At 43.2% G+C, this 16,230-nt stretch overlaps 2 protein-coding genes across 2 annotated transcripts in view; one reads left to right on the plus strand and one right to left on the minus strand.

Moving 5' to 3' along the window:
* Positions 1-15,661, plus strand: part of LOC117497426 (creatine kinase B-type-like) — a 17,416-nt gene extending 1,755 nt beyond the window's left edge. The window contains exons 2-8 of the mRNA XM_034149399.1: positions 1-176; positions 4,141-4,295; positions 4,500-4,632; positions 5,305-5,476; positions 10,908-11,031; positions 12,731-12,920; positions 15,131-15,661. The exon at positions 1-176 is cut by the window's left edge and continues 14 nt beyond it. Of these exons, the coding sequence (XP_034005290.1) occupies positions 1-176; positions 4,141-4,295; positions 4,500-4,632; positions 5,305-5,476; positions 10,908-11,031; positions 12,731-12,920; positions 15,131-15,309 (1,129 nt within the window). The 3' untranslated portion in view covers positions 15,310-15,661. The remainder of the gene's footprint in view (positions 177-4,140; positions 4,296-4,499; positions 4,633-5,304; positions 5,477-10,907; positions 11,032-12,730; positions 12,921-15,130) is intronic.
* Positions 15,662-15,984: 323 nt separating this feature from the next.
* The window catches only part of LOC117497421 (exocyst complex component 3-like), a 52,016-nt gene continuing 51,770 nt past the window's right edge, over positions 15,985-16,230 (minus strand). Inside the window, exon 10 of the mRNA XM_034149395.1 lies at positions 15,985-16,135. Coding sequence (XP_034005286.1) covers positions 15,985-16,135 — 151 coding nt within the window. The remainder of the gene's footprint in view (positions 16,136-16,230) is intronic.

Here is a 16,230-nt window from a genome sequence, read left to right on the forward strand (position 1 = left end):
GCACAACCAGCTGAAGATGAAGTTCTCTTCGGAGCAGGAGTACCCCGACCTCAGCCAGCACAACAACCACATGGCCAAGGTCCTGACCCCTGACCTCTACGAGAGCCTGAGAGACAAGGAGACGCCCAGCGGGTTCACCCTGGACGACCTGATCCAGACCGGCGTGGACAACCCAGGTACTGAGACCCCCCAGGACCCCCCAAGACCCCTAAACCAGATACTGACCCCCCAAACCAGACCCCCAACCCAGGTACTGACCCCCCCTCCCCCCAGACCCAGACCCCCAACCCAGGTACTAACCCCCAAACCAGACCCAGACCCCGAACCCAGGTACTGACCCCCCCACAAACCAGACCCCCAGAACCCAGAACCATGTCCCGCCCGCCTCCTTCTCTGAAACCATTGGTTCTGAGTCTGCTGATGATCAGTCAGTCGAGCACATTATCCAGCTACCCCCCATCAGCTCACCTCAGATACCCCCCCTCCATCAGCTCACCTCAGATACCCCCCCTCCATCAGCTCACCTCAGATACCCCGCCCCCCCCCCCCCTCCATCAGCTCACCTCAGATAGTCCCTCCCCAGGACAGGGAGGGGTTGCTTGTCTCCTCGGGTTCTGGACTTCACTGTTTAACTTGTTAAGCCCGAGAGACCCCGGTACCGGGGCACTGCCCGCAACATCTTGCAGGAAACAGTGTCTGAGGGCATGTTCATTTAATAAACTATGAATGTTTTATTTCCATGTAACGGGAAGAAACTCATCTAACTCATCATTTTTATTTATTTTTCAAAAGAAAACCCACAATGCTAACACTGAGCCTCTGAATTAGCAACGAGCGAAACATGCTAACAGATTTCTGCACCGAAAATGTCTCCACATCCATGACATCGATTCACATCGTGAGGTGACACAGAATCGATGGGTACCCTCATTATCACTGAATTATACGAATTTGCGACGTTATAAACAAAAACAGACATCAAAACAGGTGACGCTAGGTAGCTAAAATGCTAACATTTTTACCTTGGCTCTGTAGTCTCTCCAAAGTGGTCTTCAAAGGCATTTCATGTGAACGCACACCTAACTAGATAGGACACGGCTGGCTTGAGCGATCCACTTGATAACCCGCGTCGTAGGACCGCTTAGCGAGAGCGCGTATGTTTTGGATTAGGCCAGTGGTTCTCAAACATTTTCTGTCAGGTCCCCCCTTTGGAGAAAAAAAAAAGTCGGGCCCCCCCCAACACAAATAGTCAGGCTCAGTGGCGGCGCCAGAGATTTATTTTGGGGGTGCTGTGGAGTAGCTTGACGTTTCATAGAGGGTGCTCAAACATTTAGGGTTTCCCATTAATGTACCGGTCTACAGAGGAACTTTCTACTGCAACACTCCCCACGCACACACACAGTGTACCTGCAACGGTTACAATGAAGGCTCGATAATCAGCTCACGGCATATACGTGTAAGCAGGGGGAAAATGCTGTTCTTATAAAAGTATAGAGTCAGTAGCTAAAAACAGGTCATGAAACACTTTTTAAAGAGCAGATTCAGTGCTGTGGAGGGGTTTAAACCCAGACTGGAATACCTCAAGAATGCCATGCACATTTAAGAAAGACTGCAACTGCTTCAGTACCACTTTTTCTAAAGATTTGGACATAAAAGGAAGTTTAGAGATAGGTCGAAAATTGTCAAAAACAGATGTGTCCAGGTTATTTTTTGTTTTGTTGTGATGGTGTTGTGACGGTGTTGTGACGGTGTTGTGACAGTGTTGTGATGGTGTTGTGTTGTGACGGTGTTGTGTGACAGTGTTGTGACGGTGTTGTGGCGGTGTTGTGATGGTGTTGTGACGGTGTTGTGTTGTGATGGTGTTGTGATGGTGTTGTGACGGTGTTGTGTTGTGATGGTGTTGTGACGGTGTTGTGACGGTGTTGTGATGGTGTTGTGTTGTGATGGTGTTGTGATGGGTGTTGGGTTGTGAGTGTGTTGTGATGGTGTTGTGATTGTTTGATGTGTTGTGTTGTTACGGTGTGTGTGTTGTGATGGTGTTGTGATGGTGTTGTGATGGTGTTGTGATGGTGTTGTGACGGTGTTGTGATGGTGTTGTGATGGGTGGTGTGACGGTGTTGTGATGGTGTTGTGGTGGTGTTGTGATGGTGTTGTGATGGTGTTGTGTTGTGATGGTGTTGTGATGGTGTTGTGGTGGTGTTGTGATGGTGTTGTGATGGTGTTGTGATGGTGTTGTGGTGGTGTTGTGATGGTGTTGTGATGGTGTTGTGATGGTGTTGTGATGGTGTTGTGGTGGTGTTGTGATGGTGTTGTGATGGTGTTGTGTTGTGACGGTGTTGTGATGGTGTTGTGATGGTGTTGTGTTGTGACGGTGTTGTGTTGTGATGGTGTTGTGATGGTGTTGTGATGGTGTTGTGTTGTGACGGTGTTGTGATGGTGTTGTGTTGTGACGGTGTTGTGATGGTGTTGTGTTGTGATGGTGTTGTGTTGTGATGGTGTTGTGACGGTGTTGTGTTGTGATGGTGTTGTGACGGTGTTGTGACGGTGTTGTGATGGTGTTGTGACGGTGTTGTGTTGTGATGGTGTTGTGACGGTGTTGTGACGGTGTTGTGATGGTGTTGTGTTGTGACGGTGTTGTGATGGTGTTGTGACGGTGTTGTGATGGTGTTGTGATGGTGTTGTGATGGTGTTGTGTTGTGATGGTGTTGTGACGGTGTTGTGTTGTGATGGTGTTGTGACGGTGTTGTGACGGTGTTGTGATGGTGTTGTGTTGTGGTGTTGTGATGGTGTTGTGATGGTGTTGTGATGGTGTGTGTTGTGATGGTGTTGTGATGGTGTTGTGATGGTGTTGTTATGATGGTGTTGTGATGGTGTTGTGATGGTGTTGTGTTGTGATGGTGTTGTGACGGTGTTGTGTTGTGATGGTGTTGTGATGGTGTTGTGATGGTGTTGTGTTGTGACGGTGTTGTGATGGTGTTGTGACGGTGTTGTGATGGTGTTGTGTTGTGACGGTGTTGTGACGGTGTTGTGACGGTGTTGTGATGGTGTTGTGATGGTGTTGTGACGGTGTTGTGACGGTGTTGTGTTGTGATGGTGTTGTGATGGTGTTGTGTTGTGACGGTGTTGTGACGGTGTTGTGATGGTGTTGTGACGGTGTTGTGACGGTGTTGTGTTTTGATGGTGTTGTGATGGTGTTGTGACGGTGTTGTGACAGTGTTGTGACGGTGTTGTGTTGTGATGGTGTAGTGACGGCGTTGTGACGGTGTTGTGACGGTGTTGTGACGGTGTTGTGACGGTGTTGTGATGGTGTTGTGTTGTGATGGTGTTGTGATGGTGTAGTGACGGCGTTGTGACGGTGTTGTGACGGTGTTGTGATGGTGTTGTGACGGTGTTGTGACGGTGTTGTGTTGTGATGGTGTTGTGGTGGTGGTGTTGTGGTGGTGTTGTGACGGTGTTGTGACGGTGTTGTGACGGTGTTGTGACGGTGTTGTGACAGTGTTGTGACGGTGTTGTGTTGTGACGGTGTTGTGACGGTGTTGTGATGGTGTTGTGACGGTGTTGTGATGGTGTTGTGTTGTGACAGTGTTGTGATGGTGTTGTGACGGTGTTGTGATGGTGTTGTGATGGTGTTGTGACGGTGTTGTGACGGTGTTGTGACGGTGTTGTGATGGTGTTGTGACGTGTTGTGTTGTGATGGTGTTGTGATGGTGTTGTGACGGTGTTGTGACGGTGTTGTGTTGTGATGGTGTTGTGACGGTGTTGTGACAGTGTTGTGTTGTGATGGTGTTGTGATGGTGTTGTGACGGTGTTGTGACGGTGTTGTGACGGTGTTGTGACAGTGTTGTGTTGTGACGGTGTTGTGGTGGTGTTGTGACGGTGTTGTGACGGTGTTGTGACAGTGTTGTGTTGTGACGGTGTTGTGGTGGTGTTGTGACGGTGTTGTGACGGTGTTGTGACGGTGTTGTGACAGTGTTGTGACGGTGTTGTGACGGTGTTGTGATGGTGTTGTGACGGTGTTGTGATGGTGTTGTGATGGTGTTGTGATGGTGTTGTGTTGTGACGGTGTTGTGATGGTGTTGTGTTGTGATGGTGTTGTGGTGGTGTTGTGACGGTGTTGTGACGGTGTTGTGTTGTGTTCAGGTCACCCCTTCATCATGACGGTGGGCTGCGTCGCCGGAGACGAGGAAACCTACGAGGTGTTCAAAGAGCTGCTGGACCCCGTGATCGAAGACCGCCATGGGGGATACCAACCATCAGACAAACACAAGACGGACCTGAACGCTGACAACCTGCAGGTAAACAACCACAAACTGACCTGCAGGTAAACAAGCACAAACTGACCTGCAGGTAAACAACCACAAACTGACCTGCAGGTAAACAACCACAAACTGACCTGCAGGTAAACAAGCACAAACTGACTTGCAGGTAAACAAACACAAACTGCGGGACCCTTATCAAAAAAATGAAATGTCATATAACCAATCAGTGCTTTCCGTTAGGGCGGAGACGACCTTGATCCAGATTACGTCCTGAGCTCTCGGGTCCGAACAGGAAGGAGCGTCCGTGGATTCTGCCTGCCACCGCACTGCAGCCGAGGAGAGAGGCGCGCCATCGAGGACCTCTCCATCGAGAGTATGACATCACTCAGTCTAACTGATCCAGAGTCTAACTGATCCAGAGTCTAACTGATCCAGAGTCTAACTGATCCAGAGTCTAACTGATCCAGAGTCTAACTGATCCAGAGCTTAACTGAGAACTGAGAACCCCACAGAAGAGTAGAAGTACTCAGATCTTGTACTTGAGTAAAAGTAGAAGTACTCAGATCTTGTACTTGAGTAAAAGTAAAAGTACCAGAGTGTAGGAATACTCTGTTACAGTAAAAGTACTGCATTCAAAATGTTCCTCAAGTAAAAGTATAAAAGTATTCTCATCAAAATATAGTGAAAGTAGTGACAGTAAAAGTAGTCATTGTGCAGATTGGTCCATTTCAGAATAATATATATGATATGTTTTATAATGATTGATCATGAAAGTGTTCTCAAAGCTGGTAAAGGTGCAGCTAGTTTGAATGACTTTGTATACTGCAGGGTAGCTTGTGGATTTACTCCAGGTGGAACTAAAGTCTGATTTAACACTTGATTATATTTCACATCATTAATCCACATCTGTGAAGTAACTAAAGGGATTAAATACATGTAGTGGAGTAAAAGTACACCATGTACCTCTGAACTGTACTTAAGTACTTGATTAAATGTACTTAGTTACTTTAGGCTCTGAACACCTGGACTCACCTGTGCCCCTCAGGTCTGGACCTGCTGGAGGGAGACCTGAAGGGGACGTACTACGCTCTGAAGAACATGACGGAGGAGGAGCAGCAGCAGCTCATCGATGACCACTTCCTGTTCGACAAACCCGTCTCCCCCCTGTTGCTCGCATCCGGCATGGCCCGAGACTGGCCCGACGGCAGGGGCATCTGGTAAGAGTCATTATGAAGAGTCATTATGAAAAGTCATTAGAAAGAGTCATTATGAAGAGTCATTATGAAGAGTCATTAGAAAGAGTCATTATGAAGAGTCATTATGAAAAGTCATTATGAAGAGTCATTATGATGAGTCATTAGAAAGAGTCATTATGAAGAGTCATTATGAAGAGACATTATGATGAGTCATTAGAAAGAGTCATTATGAAGAGTCATTATGAAGAGTCATTATGATGAGTCATTAGAAAGAGTCATTATGAAGAGTCATTATGAAGAGTCATTATGAAGAGTCATTAGAAAGAGTCATTATGAAGAGTCATTATGAAAAGTCATTAGAAAGAGTCATTAGAAAGAGTCATTATGAAGAGTCATTATGAAGAGTCATTAGAAAGAGTTATTATGAAGAGTCATTATGAAGAGTCATTAGAAAGAGTCATTATGAAGAGTCATTATGAAGAGTCATTAGAAAGAGTTATTATGAAGAGTCATTATGAAGAGTCATTATGATGAGTCATTAGAAAGAGTCATTATGAAGAGTCATTATGAAGAGTCATTAGAAAGAGTCATTATGAAGAGTCATTATGAAGAGTCATTATGAAGAGTCATTAGAAAGAGTCATTATGAAGAGTCATTATGATGAGTCATTATGAAGAGTCATTAGAAAGAGTCATTATGATGAGTCATTATGAAGAGTCATTATGAAGAGTCATTATGATGAGTCATTAGAAAGAGTCATTATGAAGAGTCATTATGAAGAGTCATTAGAAAGAGTTATTATGAAGAGTCATTATGAAGAGTCATTAGAAAGAGTTATTATGAAGAGTCATTATGATGAGTCATTAGAAAGAGTCATTAGAAAGAGTCATTATGAAGAGTCATTATGATGAGTCATTAGAAAGAGTCATTATGAAGAGTCATTATGAAGAGTCATTAGAAAGAGTTATTATGAAGAGTCATTATGAAGAGTCATTAGAAAGAGTCATTATGAAGAGTCATTATGATGAGTCATTATGAAGAGTCATTAGAAAGAGTCATTAGAAAGAGTCATTATGATGAGTCATTATGAAGAGTCATTAGAAAGAGTTATTATGAAGAGTCATTATGAAGAGTCATTAGAAAGAGTCATTATGATGAGTCATTATGAAGGGTCATTAGAAAGAGTTATTATGAAGAGTCATTATGAAGAGTCATTATGAAGAGTCATTATGAAGAGTCATTAGAAAGAGTCATTATGAAGAGTCATTATGATGAGTCATTATGATGAGTCATTAGAAAGAGTCATTAGAAATAGTCATTAGAAAGAGTCATTAGAAAGAGTCATTATGAAGAGTCATTAGAAAGAGTCATTATGAAGAGTCATTATGAAGAGTCATTATGAAGAGTCATTATGAAGAGTCATTATGAAAAGTCATTAGAAAGAGTCATTATGAAGAGTCATCATAACGAGTCATTAGAAAGAGTCATTATGAAGAGTCATTATGAAGAGTCATTATGAAGAGTCATTATGAAGAGTCATGAAAAGTCATTAGAAAGAGTCATTAGAAAGAGTCATTATGAAGAGTCATCATAACGTTTCATTAGAAAGAGTCATTAGAAAGAGTCATTATGAAGAGTCATTATGAAGAGTCATTATGAAGAGTCATTATGAAAAGTCATTAGAAAGAGTCATTATGAAGAGTCATTATGAAGAGTCATTAGAAAGAGTCATTAGAAAGAGTCATTATGAAGAGTCATTATGAAGAGTCATTATGAAGAGTCATTAGAAAGAGTCATTAGAAAGAGTCATTATGAAGAGTCATCATAACAAGTCATTAGAAAGAGTCATTATGAAGAGTCATTATGATGAGTCATTAGAAAGAGTCATTATGATGAGTCATTAGAAAGAGTCATTATGAAGAGTCATTAGAAAGAGTCATTAGAAAGAGTCATTAGAAAGAGTCATTATGAAGAGTCATTATGAAGAGTCATTAGAAAGAGTCATTATGAAGAGTCATTATGAAGAGTCATTATGAAGAGTCATTATGATGAGTCATTAGAAAGAGTCATTATGAAGAGTCATTATGATGAGTCATTATGAAGAGTCATTAGAAAGAGTCATTAGAAAGAGTCATTATGAAGAGTCATTATGATGAGTCATTATGATGAGTCATTAGAAAGAGTTATCATAACAAGTCATTAGAAAGAGTCATTAGAAAGAGTCATTATGAAGAGTCATTATGATGAGTCATTATGATGAGTCATTAGAAAGAGTCATTATGAAGAGTTATTATGAAGAGTCATTATGACGAGTCATTAGAAAGAGTCATTAGAAAGAGTCATTAGAAAGAGTCATTAGAAAGAGTCATTATGACGAGTCATTAGAAATAGTCATTATGAAGAGTCACTATGATGAGTCATTAGAAAGAGTCATTATGAAGAGTCATTATGAAGAGTCATTAGAAAGAGTCATTAGAAAGAGTCATTAGAAAGAGTCATTAGAAAGAGTCATTATGAAGAGTCATTATGAAGAGTCATTATGATGAGTCATTAGAAAGAGTCATTATGAAGAGTTATTATGAAGAGTCATTAGAAAGAGTCATTATGACGAGTCATTAGAAATAGTCATTAGGAAGAGTCATTATGAAGAGTCATCATAACGTTTCATTAGAAAGAGTCATTAGAAAGAGTCATTATGAAGAGTCATTATGAAGAGTCATTATGAAGAGTCATTATGAAAAGTCATTAGAAAGAGTCATTATGAAGAGTCATTATGAAGAGTCATTAGAAAGAGTCATTAGAAAGAGTCATTATGAAGAGTCATTATGAAGAGTCATTATGAAGAGTCATTAGAAAGAGTCATTAGAAAGAGTCATTATGAAGAGTCATCATAACAAGTCATTAGAAAGAGTCATTATGAAGAGTCATTATGATGAGTCATTAGAAAGAGTCATTATGATGAGTCATTAGAAAGAGTCATTATGAAGAGTCATTAGAAAGAGTCATTAGAAAGAGTCATTAGAAAGAGTCATTATGAAGAGTCATTATGAAGAGTCATTAGAAAGAGTCATTATGAAGAGTCATTAGAAAGAGTCATTATGAAGAGTCATTATGATGAGTCATTAGAAAGAGTCATTATGAAGAGTCATTATGATGAGTCATTATGAAGAGTCATTAGAAAGAGTCATTAGAAAGAGTCATTATGAAGAGTCATTATGATGAGTCATTATGATGAGTCATTAGAAAGAGTTATCATAACAAGTCATTAGAAAGAGTCATTAGAAAGAGTTATTATGAAGAGTCATTATGATGAGTCATTATGATGAGTCATTAGAAAGAGTCATTATGAAGAGTTATTATGAAGAGTCATTATGACGAGTCATTAGAAAGAGTCATTAGAAAGAGTCATTAGAAAGAGTCATTAGAAAGAGTCATTATGACGAGTCATTAGAAATAGTCATTATGAAGAGTCACTATGATGAGTCATTAGAAAGAGTCATTATGAAGAGTCATTATGAAGAGTCATTAGAAAGAGTCATTAGAAAGAGTCATTAGAAAGAGTCATTAGAAAGAGTCATTATGAAGAGTCATTATGAAGAGTCATTATGATGAGTCATTAGAAAGAGTCATTATGAAGAGTTATTATGAAGAGTCATTAGAAAGAGTCATTATGACGAGTCATTAGAAATAGTCATTAGGAAGAGTCATTAGAAAGAGTCATTAGAAAGAGTAATTAGAAATAGTCATTATGAAGAGTCACTATGATGAGTCATTAGAAAGAGTCATTATGAAGAGTCATTATGAAGAGTCATTATGAAGAGTCATTAGAAAGAGTCATTATGAAGAGTCATCATAACAAGTCATTATGAAGAGTTATTATGAAGAGTCATTAGAAAGAGTCATTATGACGAGTCATTAGAAATAGTCATTAGGAAGAGTCATTAGAAAGAGTCATTAGAAAGAGTCATTAGAAATAGTCATTATGAAGAGTCACTATGATGAGTCATTAGAAAGAGTCATTATGAAGAGTCATTAGAAAGAGTCATTATGAAGAGTCATCATAACAAGTCATTATGAAGAGTCATCATAACAAGTCATTATGATGAGTCATTAGAAAGAGTCATTATGAAGAGTTATTATGAAGAGTCATTATGAAGAGTCATTAGAAAGAGTCATTAGAAAGAGTCATTAGAAAGAGTCATTAGAAAGAGTCATTATGACGAGTCATTAGAAATAGTCATTATGAAGAGTCACTATGAGTCATTAGAAAGAGTCATTATGAAGAGTCATTATGAAGAGTCATTATGATGAGTCATTAGAAAGAGTCATTATGAAGAGTCATTATGAAGAGTCATTATGATGAGTCATTATGATGAGTCATTAGAAAGAGTCATTATGAAGAGTCATTATGATGAGTCATTAGAAAGAGTCATTATGACGAGTCATTAGAAAGAGTCATTATGAAGAGTCATTATGATGAGTCATTAGAAAGAGTCATTATGAAGAGTTATTATGAAGAGTCATTAGAAAGAGTCATTATGACGAGTCATTAGAAATAGTCATTATGAAGAGTCATTAGAAAGAGTCATTAGAAAGAGTCATTAGAAATAGTCATTATGAAGAGTCACTATGATGAGTCATTAGAAAGAGTCATTATGAAGAGTCATTATGAAGAGTCATTAGAAAGAGTCATTATGAAGAGTCATCATAACAAGTCATTATGAAGAGTCATCATAACAAGTCATTATGATGAGTCATTAGAAAGAGTCATTATGAAGAGTTATTATGAAGAGTCATTATGAAGAGTCATTAGAAAGAGTCATTAGAAAGAGTCATTAGAAAGAGTCATTAGAAAGAGTCATTATGACGAGTCATTAGAAATAGTCATTATGAAGAGTCACTATGATGAGTCATTAGAAAGAGTCATTATGAAGAGTCATTATGAAGAGTCATTATGAAGAGTCATTAGAAAGAGTCATTATGAAGAGTCATCATAACAAGTCATTATGAAGAGTCATTATGAAGAGTCATTATGATGAGTCATTAGAAAGAGTCATTATGAAGAGTCATTATGAAGAGTCATTATGAAGAGTCATTAGAAAGAGTCATTATGAAGAGTCATTATGATGAGTCATTATGAAGAGTCATTATGATGAGTCATTATGATGAGTCATTAGAAAGAGTCATTATGAAGAGTCATTATGATGAGTCATTAGAAAGAGTCATTATGACGAGTCATTAGAAAGAGTCATTATGAAGAGTCATTATGAAGAGTCATTATGATGAGTCATTAGAAAGAGTCATTATGAAGAGTCATTATGATGAGTCATTAGAAAGAGTCATTATGACGAGTCATTAGAAAGAGTCATTATGATGAGTCAGAAAGAGTCATTATGAAGAGTCATTATGAAGAGTCATTATGAAGTGTCATGTATTTGTGGTTCTTCTGCAGGCACAACGACAACAAGACGTTCCTGGTGTGGGTGAACGAGGAGGATCACCTGAGAGTCATCAGCATGCAGAGAGGAGGCAACCTGAGGGAGGTGTTCCAGCGCTTCTGCTGCGGTCTCACACAGGTCCTGTCTGTCTCTCACTGTCTCACCTGTCTGTCTCTCACTGTCTCACCTGTCTGTCTCTCACTGTCTGTTTCTCACTGTCTCCCCTGTCTGTCTCTCACTCTCTCCCCTGTCTGTCTCTCACTGTCTGTCTCTCACTGTCTCTCACCTGTCTGTCTCTCACTGTCTGTTTCTCACTGTCTCCCCTGTCTGTCTCTCACTGTCTCCCCTGTCTGTCTCTCACTGTCTCACCTGTCTGTCTCTCACTGTCTGTCTCTCACTGTCTCTCACCTGTCTGTCTCTCACTGTCTGTTTCTCACTGTCTCCTCTGTCTGTCTCTCACCTGTCTGTCTCTCACTGTCTCACCTGTCTGTCTCTCACCTGTCTGTCTCTCACCTGTCTGTCTCTCACTGTCTCCCCTGTCTGTCTCTCACTGTCTGTCTCTCACTGTCTCTCACCTGTCTGTCTCTCACTGTCTGTCTCTCACTGTCTCCCCCTGTCTGTCTCTCACTGTCTCCCCTGTCTGTCTCTCACTGTCTCCCCTGTCTGTCTCTCACTGTCTCACCTGTCTGTCTCTCACTGTCTGTCTCTCACTGTCTCTCACCTGTCTGTCTCTCACTGTCTGTTTCTCACTGTCTCCTCTGTCTGTCTCTCACCTGTCTGTCTCTCACTGTCTCACCTGTCTGTCTCTCACCTGTCTGTCTCTCACCTGTCTGTCTCTCACTGTCTCCCCTGTCTGTCTCTCACTGTCTGTCTCTCACTGTCTCTCACCTGTCTGTCTCTCACTGTCTGTTTCTCACTGTCTCCCCTGTCTGTCTCTCACTGTCTCCCCTGTCTGTCTCTCACTGTCTCCCCTGTCTGTCTCTCACTGTCTCACCTGTCTGTCTCTCACTGTCTGTCTCTCACTGTCTCTCACCTGTCTGTCTCTCACTGTCTGTTTCTCACTGTCTCCTCTGTCTGTCTCTCACCTGTCTGTCTCTCACTGTCTCACCTGTCTGTCTCTCACCTGTCTGTCTCTCACCTGTCTGTCTCTCACTGTCTCACCTGTCTGTCTCTCACTCTCTCCCCTGTCTGTCTCTCACTGTCTGTCTCTCACTGTCTCCCCTGTCTGTCTCTCACTCTCTCACCTGTCTGTCTCTCACCTGTCTGTCTCTCACCTGTCTGTCTCTCACTGTCTCACCTGTCTGTCTCTCACTCTCTCCCCTGTCTGTCTCTCACTGTCTGTCTCTCACTGTCTCCCCTGTCTGTCTCTCACTGTCTGTCTCTCACTGTCTCCCCTGTCTGTCTCTCACTGTCTCACCTGTCTGTCTCTCACTGTCTGTCTCTCACTGTCTCACCTGTCTGTCTCTCACTGTCTGTCTCTCACTGTCTCACCTGTCTGTCTCTCACTGTCTCACCTGTCTGTCTCTCACTGTCTCACCTGTCTGTCTCTCACTGTCTGTCTCACTGTCTCTCACCTGTCTGTCTCTCACTGTCTGTTTCTCACTGTCTCCCCTGTCTGTCTCTCACTGTCTCTCACCTGTCTGTCTCTCACTGTCTGTCTCTCACTGTCTGTCATTCACTGTCTGTCTCTCACTGTCTGTCTCTCACTGTCTGTCTCTCACTGTCTGTCTCTCACTGTCTGTCTCTCACTGTCTGTCTCTCACTCTCTTACCTGTCTGTCTCTCACCTGTCTCCCCTCTCTCACCTGTCTACCCATTCTCTGCCTCTCTCCCCTCAGATCGAGGACCTCTTTAAGGAGCGAGGTCATGAGTTCATGTGGAACGAGCACCTGGGCTACGTGCTTACCTGTCCGTCAAATCTGGGCACGGGGCTGCGGGCGGGCGTGCACGTGAAGCTGGCGCACGTGAGCCGGCACGAGAAGTTCGGAGAGATTCTGAAGAGGCTGCGTCTGCAGAAGAGAGGAACAGGTATACACACACACACCAACACAGTCTCACGGCATTTCGTGTTATAGTCACGAAATTAATCTATTGATTCGTGTTCACCAACACGATTTCGCCATTTTTTTCGTGTCACACAGAACGATTTTAAAAGCAATGTAAATAATAACAAATTAGAAGGAAAAAAAAGATGACATAAAATACAGATGTCAGTATTCTGAGGCTCTGAGACATTTCTTTTCCTCACTGACGGCAAAAAAACTCAGACATTATACAATTTAAAATAAAAGGGGTAGGGTTAGGCTTAGGGTAAGATATTGAGTAAGAACATGTTTTTATGAACCACACAGCTTCTGGTCTTCCAAGACCCGACCGGACAAAAAGACGTGTTGCAGGCACGAAACATACAACCAATAGAAATACATTGCATTTAAAATCGTTCTGTGTGACACGAAAAAAAGGTGAAAATCGTGTTGTATCGTGACTAATAACACGAAATGCCGTGAGACTGGGTTGCACCCACACACACACACACACACACACACACACACACACACACACACACACACACACACACACACACACACACACACACACACACACACACACACGCACACACGCCATTTTGAATCGGCCCTCAGAGAAACTTGAGCTTGTCTTATATTGCACTTATTAAATATAGATGTAAAACAGTGGCGTCCCCCCTGGCCTGTCCCTCAATAATATAATAATTAACCGTGCTTACCTGAGCCTCATCAGTGTGTGTGTGTGTGTGTTGTGTGTGTGTGTGTGTGTGTGTGGTGTGTGTGTGTGTGTGTGGTTGTGTGTGTGTGGTTGTTGCGTGTGGGGAGTGTTGCAGTAGAACATTCCTCTGTAGCGCCCGGTACCTTGATGAGAAACCCTACATGTTTGAGTGCCCTCTATGGAACATCAGCTACCCCACAGAGGGCCCTCTATGGAACATCAAGCACCCCACTGAGGGCCCCTCTATGGAACATCAAGCTACCCCACAGAGGGCCCTCTATGGAACATCAAGCTACCCCACTGAGGGCCCCTTATGGAACATCAGCTACCCCACTGAGGGCCCTCTATGGAAACATCAAGCTACCCCACTGAGGGCCCTCTTTGGAACATCAAGCTACCCCACTGAGGGCCCTCTATGGAACATCAAGCTACCCCACAGAGGGCCCTCTATGGAACATCAAGCTACCCCACTGAGGGCCCTCTATGGAACATCAAGCTACCCCACTGAGGGCCCTCTATGGAACATCAAGCTACCCCACTGAGGGCCCTCTATGGAACATCAAGCTACCCCACTGAGGGCCCTCTATGGAACATCAAGCTACCCCACTGAGGGCCCTCTATGGAACATCAAGCTACCCCACTGAGGGCCCTCTATGGAACATCAAGCTACCCCACAGAGGGCCCTCTATGGAACATCAAGCTACCCCACAGAGGGCCCTCTATGGAACATCAAGCTACCCACAGAGGGCCCTCTATGGAACATCAAGCTACCCCACTGAGGGCCCTCTATGGAACATCAAGCTACCCCACTGAGGGCCCTCTATGGAACATCAAGCTACCCCACTGAGGGCCCTCTATGGAACATCAAGCTACCCCACAGAGGGCCCTCTATGGAACATTCAAGCTACCCCACTGAGGGCCCTCTATGGAACATCAAGCTACCCCACTGAGGGCCCTCTATGGAACATCAAGCTACCCCACTGAGGGCCCTCTATGGAACATCAAGCTACCCCACTGAGGGCCCTCTATGGAACATCAAGCTACCCCACTGAGGGCCCTCTATGGTGTGAACACATAGTACACAGTATTGTTCATGTGTTAATGAGCTTCAGATACAATCAGTCAGTTAAAGCTGAAGACAAATGTTAGTTGATAAAGAAAAGCTCAATAACTTATTTTCATAATAAGCTTGAAATAAACTCGTCCTAATTTCCTCTCAGTTTGAACAATGTGAGCTTCTGTTGTAAGGAATGAGCTGCTAACACAATGAATCCTCTGGAGAGCTGTGACCTCCATTTGATTGATTTTGTGAACTGAACTGATGAGGCGATAAACGTCTAGTGAGCGGCCCTTCGTATGTTTTCTGATTGTGGTCCTCGGAGAAAAGAGTTTGGACCCCCCTGGTTTAGTCCCAGATGTTTAAATGTTCTCCATGACTCTCCCACGGCTCCTCAGTGTGTTGTTGAAGGACTGTGACATCACTTCCTGTCCAGGTGGCGTGGATACGGCGGCGGTGGGGGGGGTGTTCGACATCTCCAACGCGGACCGGCTGGGCTTCAGCGAGGTGGAGCTGGTGCAGCTGGTGGTGGACGGCGTGCAGCTGCTGGTGCAGATGGAGAAACAGCTGGAGGCCGGGGGGGAGCTGGACGACCTGATGCCGGAGCAGAAGTGACCTGCGACCCCCCCTGACCCCCCCTCAACTCACTATAACAAGATTCAACCAATCAGAGCCCTCCTCACCTCACTGTAACCAATCAAGATTCAAGGCTTTTATTGTCGTGTGTACATCAGCTACAGTTTAGTTAGTGCAGATAGACCCCCCCTGACCCCTGACCCCCCAATCAGAGCTGTCCTCACCTCACTGTAACCAATCAGAGCCTTCCTCACACTCACTGTAACCAATCAGAGCTGTCCTCACACTGCTGGACGTGTAGAGCTAGACTCCAACACGACTAGAGTTTCTGTTTCCTGTCGGACCGTCTAACACCTGAAATATATAATAAAGTCTGTGTGGCCCCGACTAATCCCTGCTGCTTTATTACACACACACACACACACACACACACACACACACACACAAACACACACACACACACACACACACACCACACACACACACACACACACACACACACACACACACACACACACACACACACACTCACGCACACACTTAATAAATACTCCTGGACATCAGGACACAGGTGAAGTTTATTCAGGGTTACATTGTGAATCTGCAGGAAAACGTCCTCTCATCCCTGCTGGGAAAGATATGAAAGCATTTTCAAAATAAAACACACACTAAATAAAGACTTTTAGTTTGAAGGGTTAATATCCTCCTGGATTTCTACTTCCTGTGTTTGTGGATCCATTTCACTTTGACCCCGGAGAAGAACGCAGAGCTCTGATTGGTGGAGACTGCGAGGAGGCGGGTCTCATCCACACTGGCATCTGATTGGCCGGAGCAAAGGCAGAGCAGCGCCGACAGGTGAGCGTCACTGCAGAGAGGAAACACCTGAGCACCTGAGCGTGGGGTGGGGGGGGGCATAGTGCGTATAGAGGGGGGGGATAGGGGGGGGGGGCATAGTGCGTA

The sequence above is a fragment of the Trematomus bernacchii genome, unplaced genomic scaffold (genome assembly GCF_902827165.1).
Source record: "Trematomus bernacchii unplaced genomic scaffold, fTreBer1.1, whole genome shotgun sequence".
In the NCBI taxonomy this organism is placed as follows: Eukaryota; Metazoa; Chordata; class Actinopteri; order Perciformes; family Nototheniidae; genus Trematomus; species Trematomus bernacchii.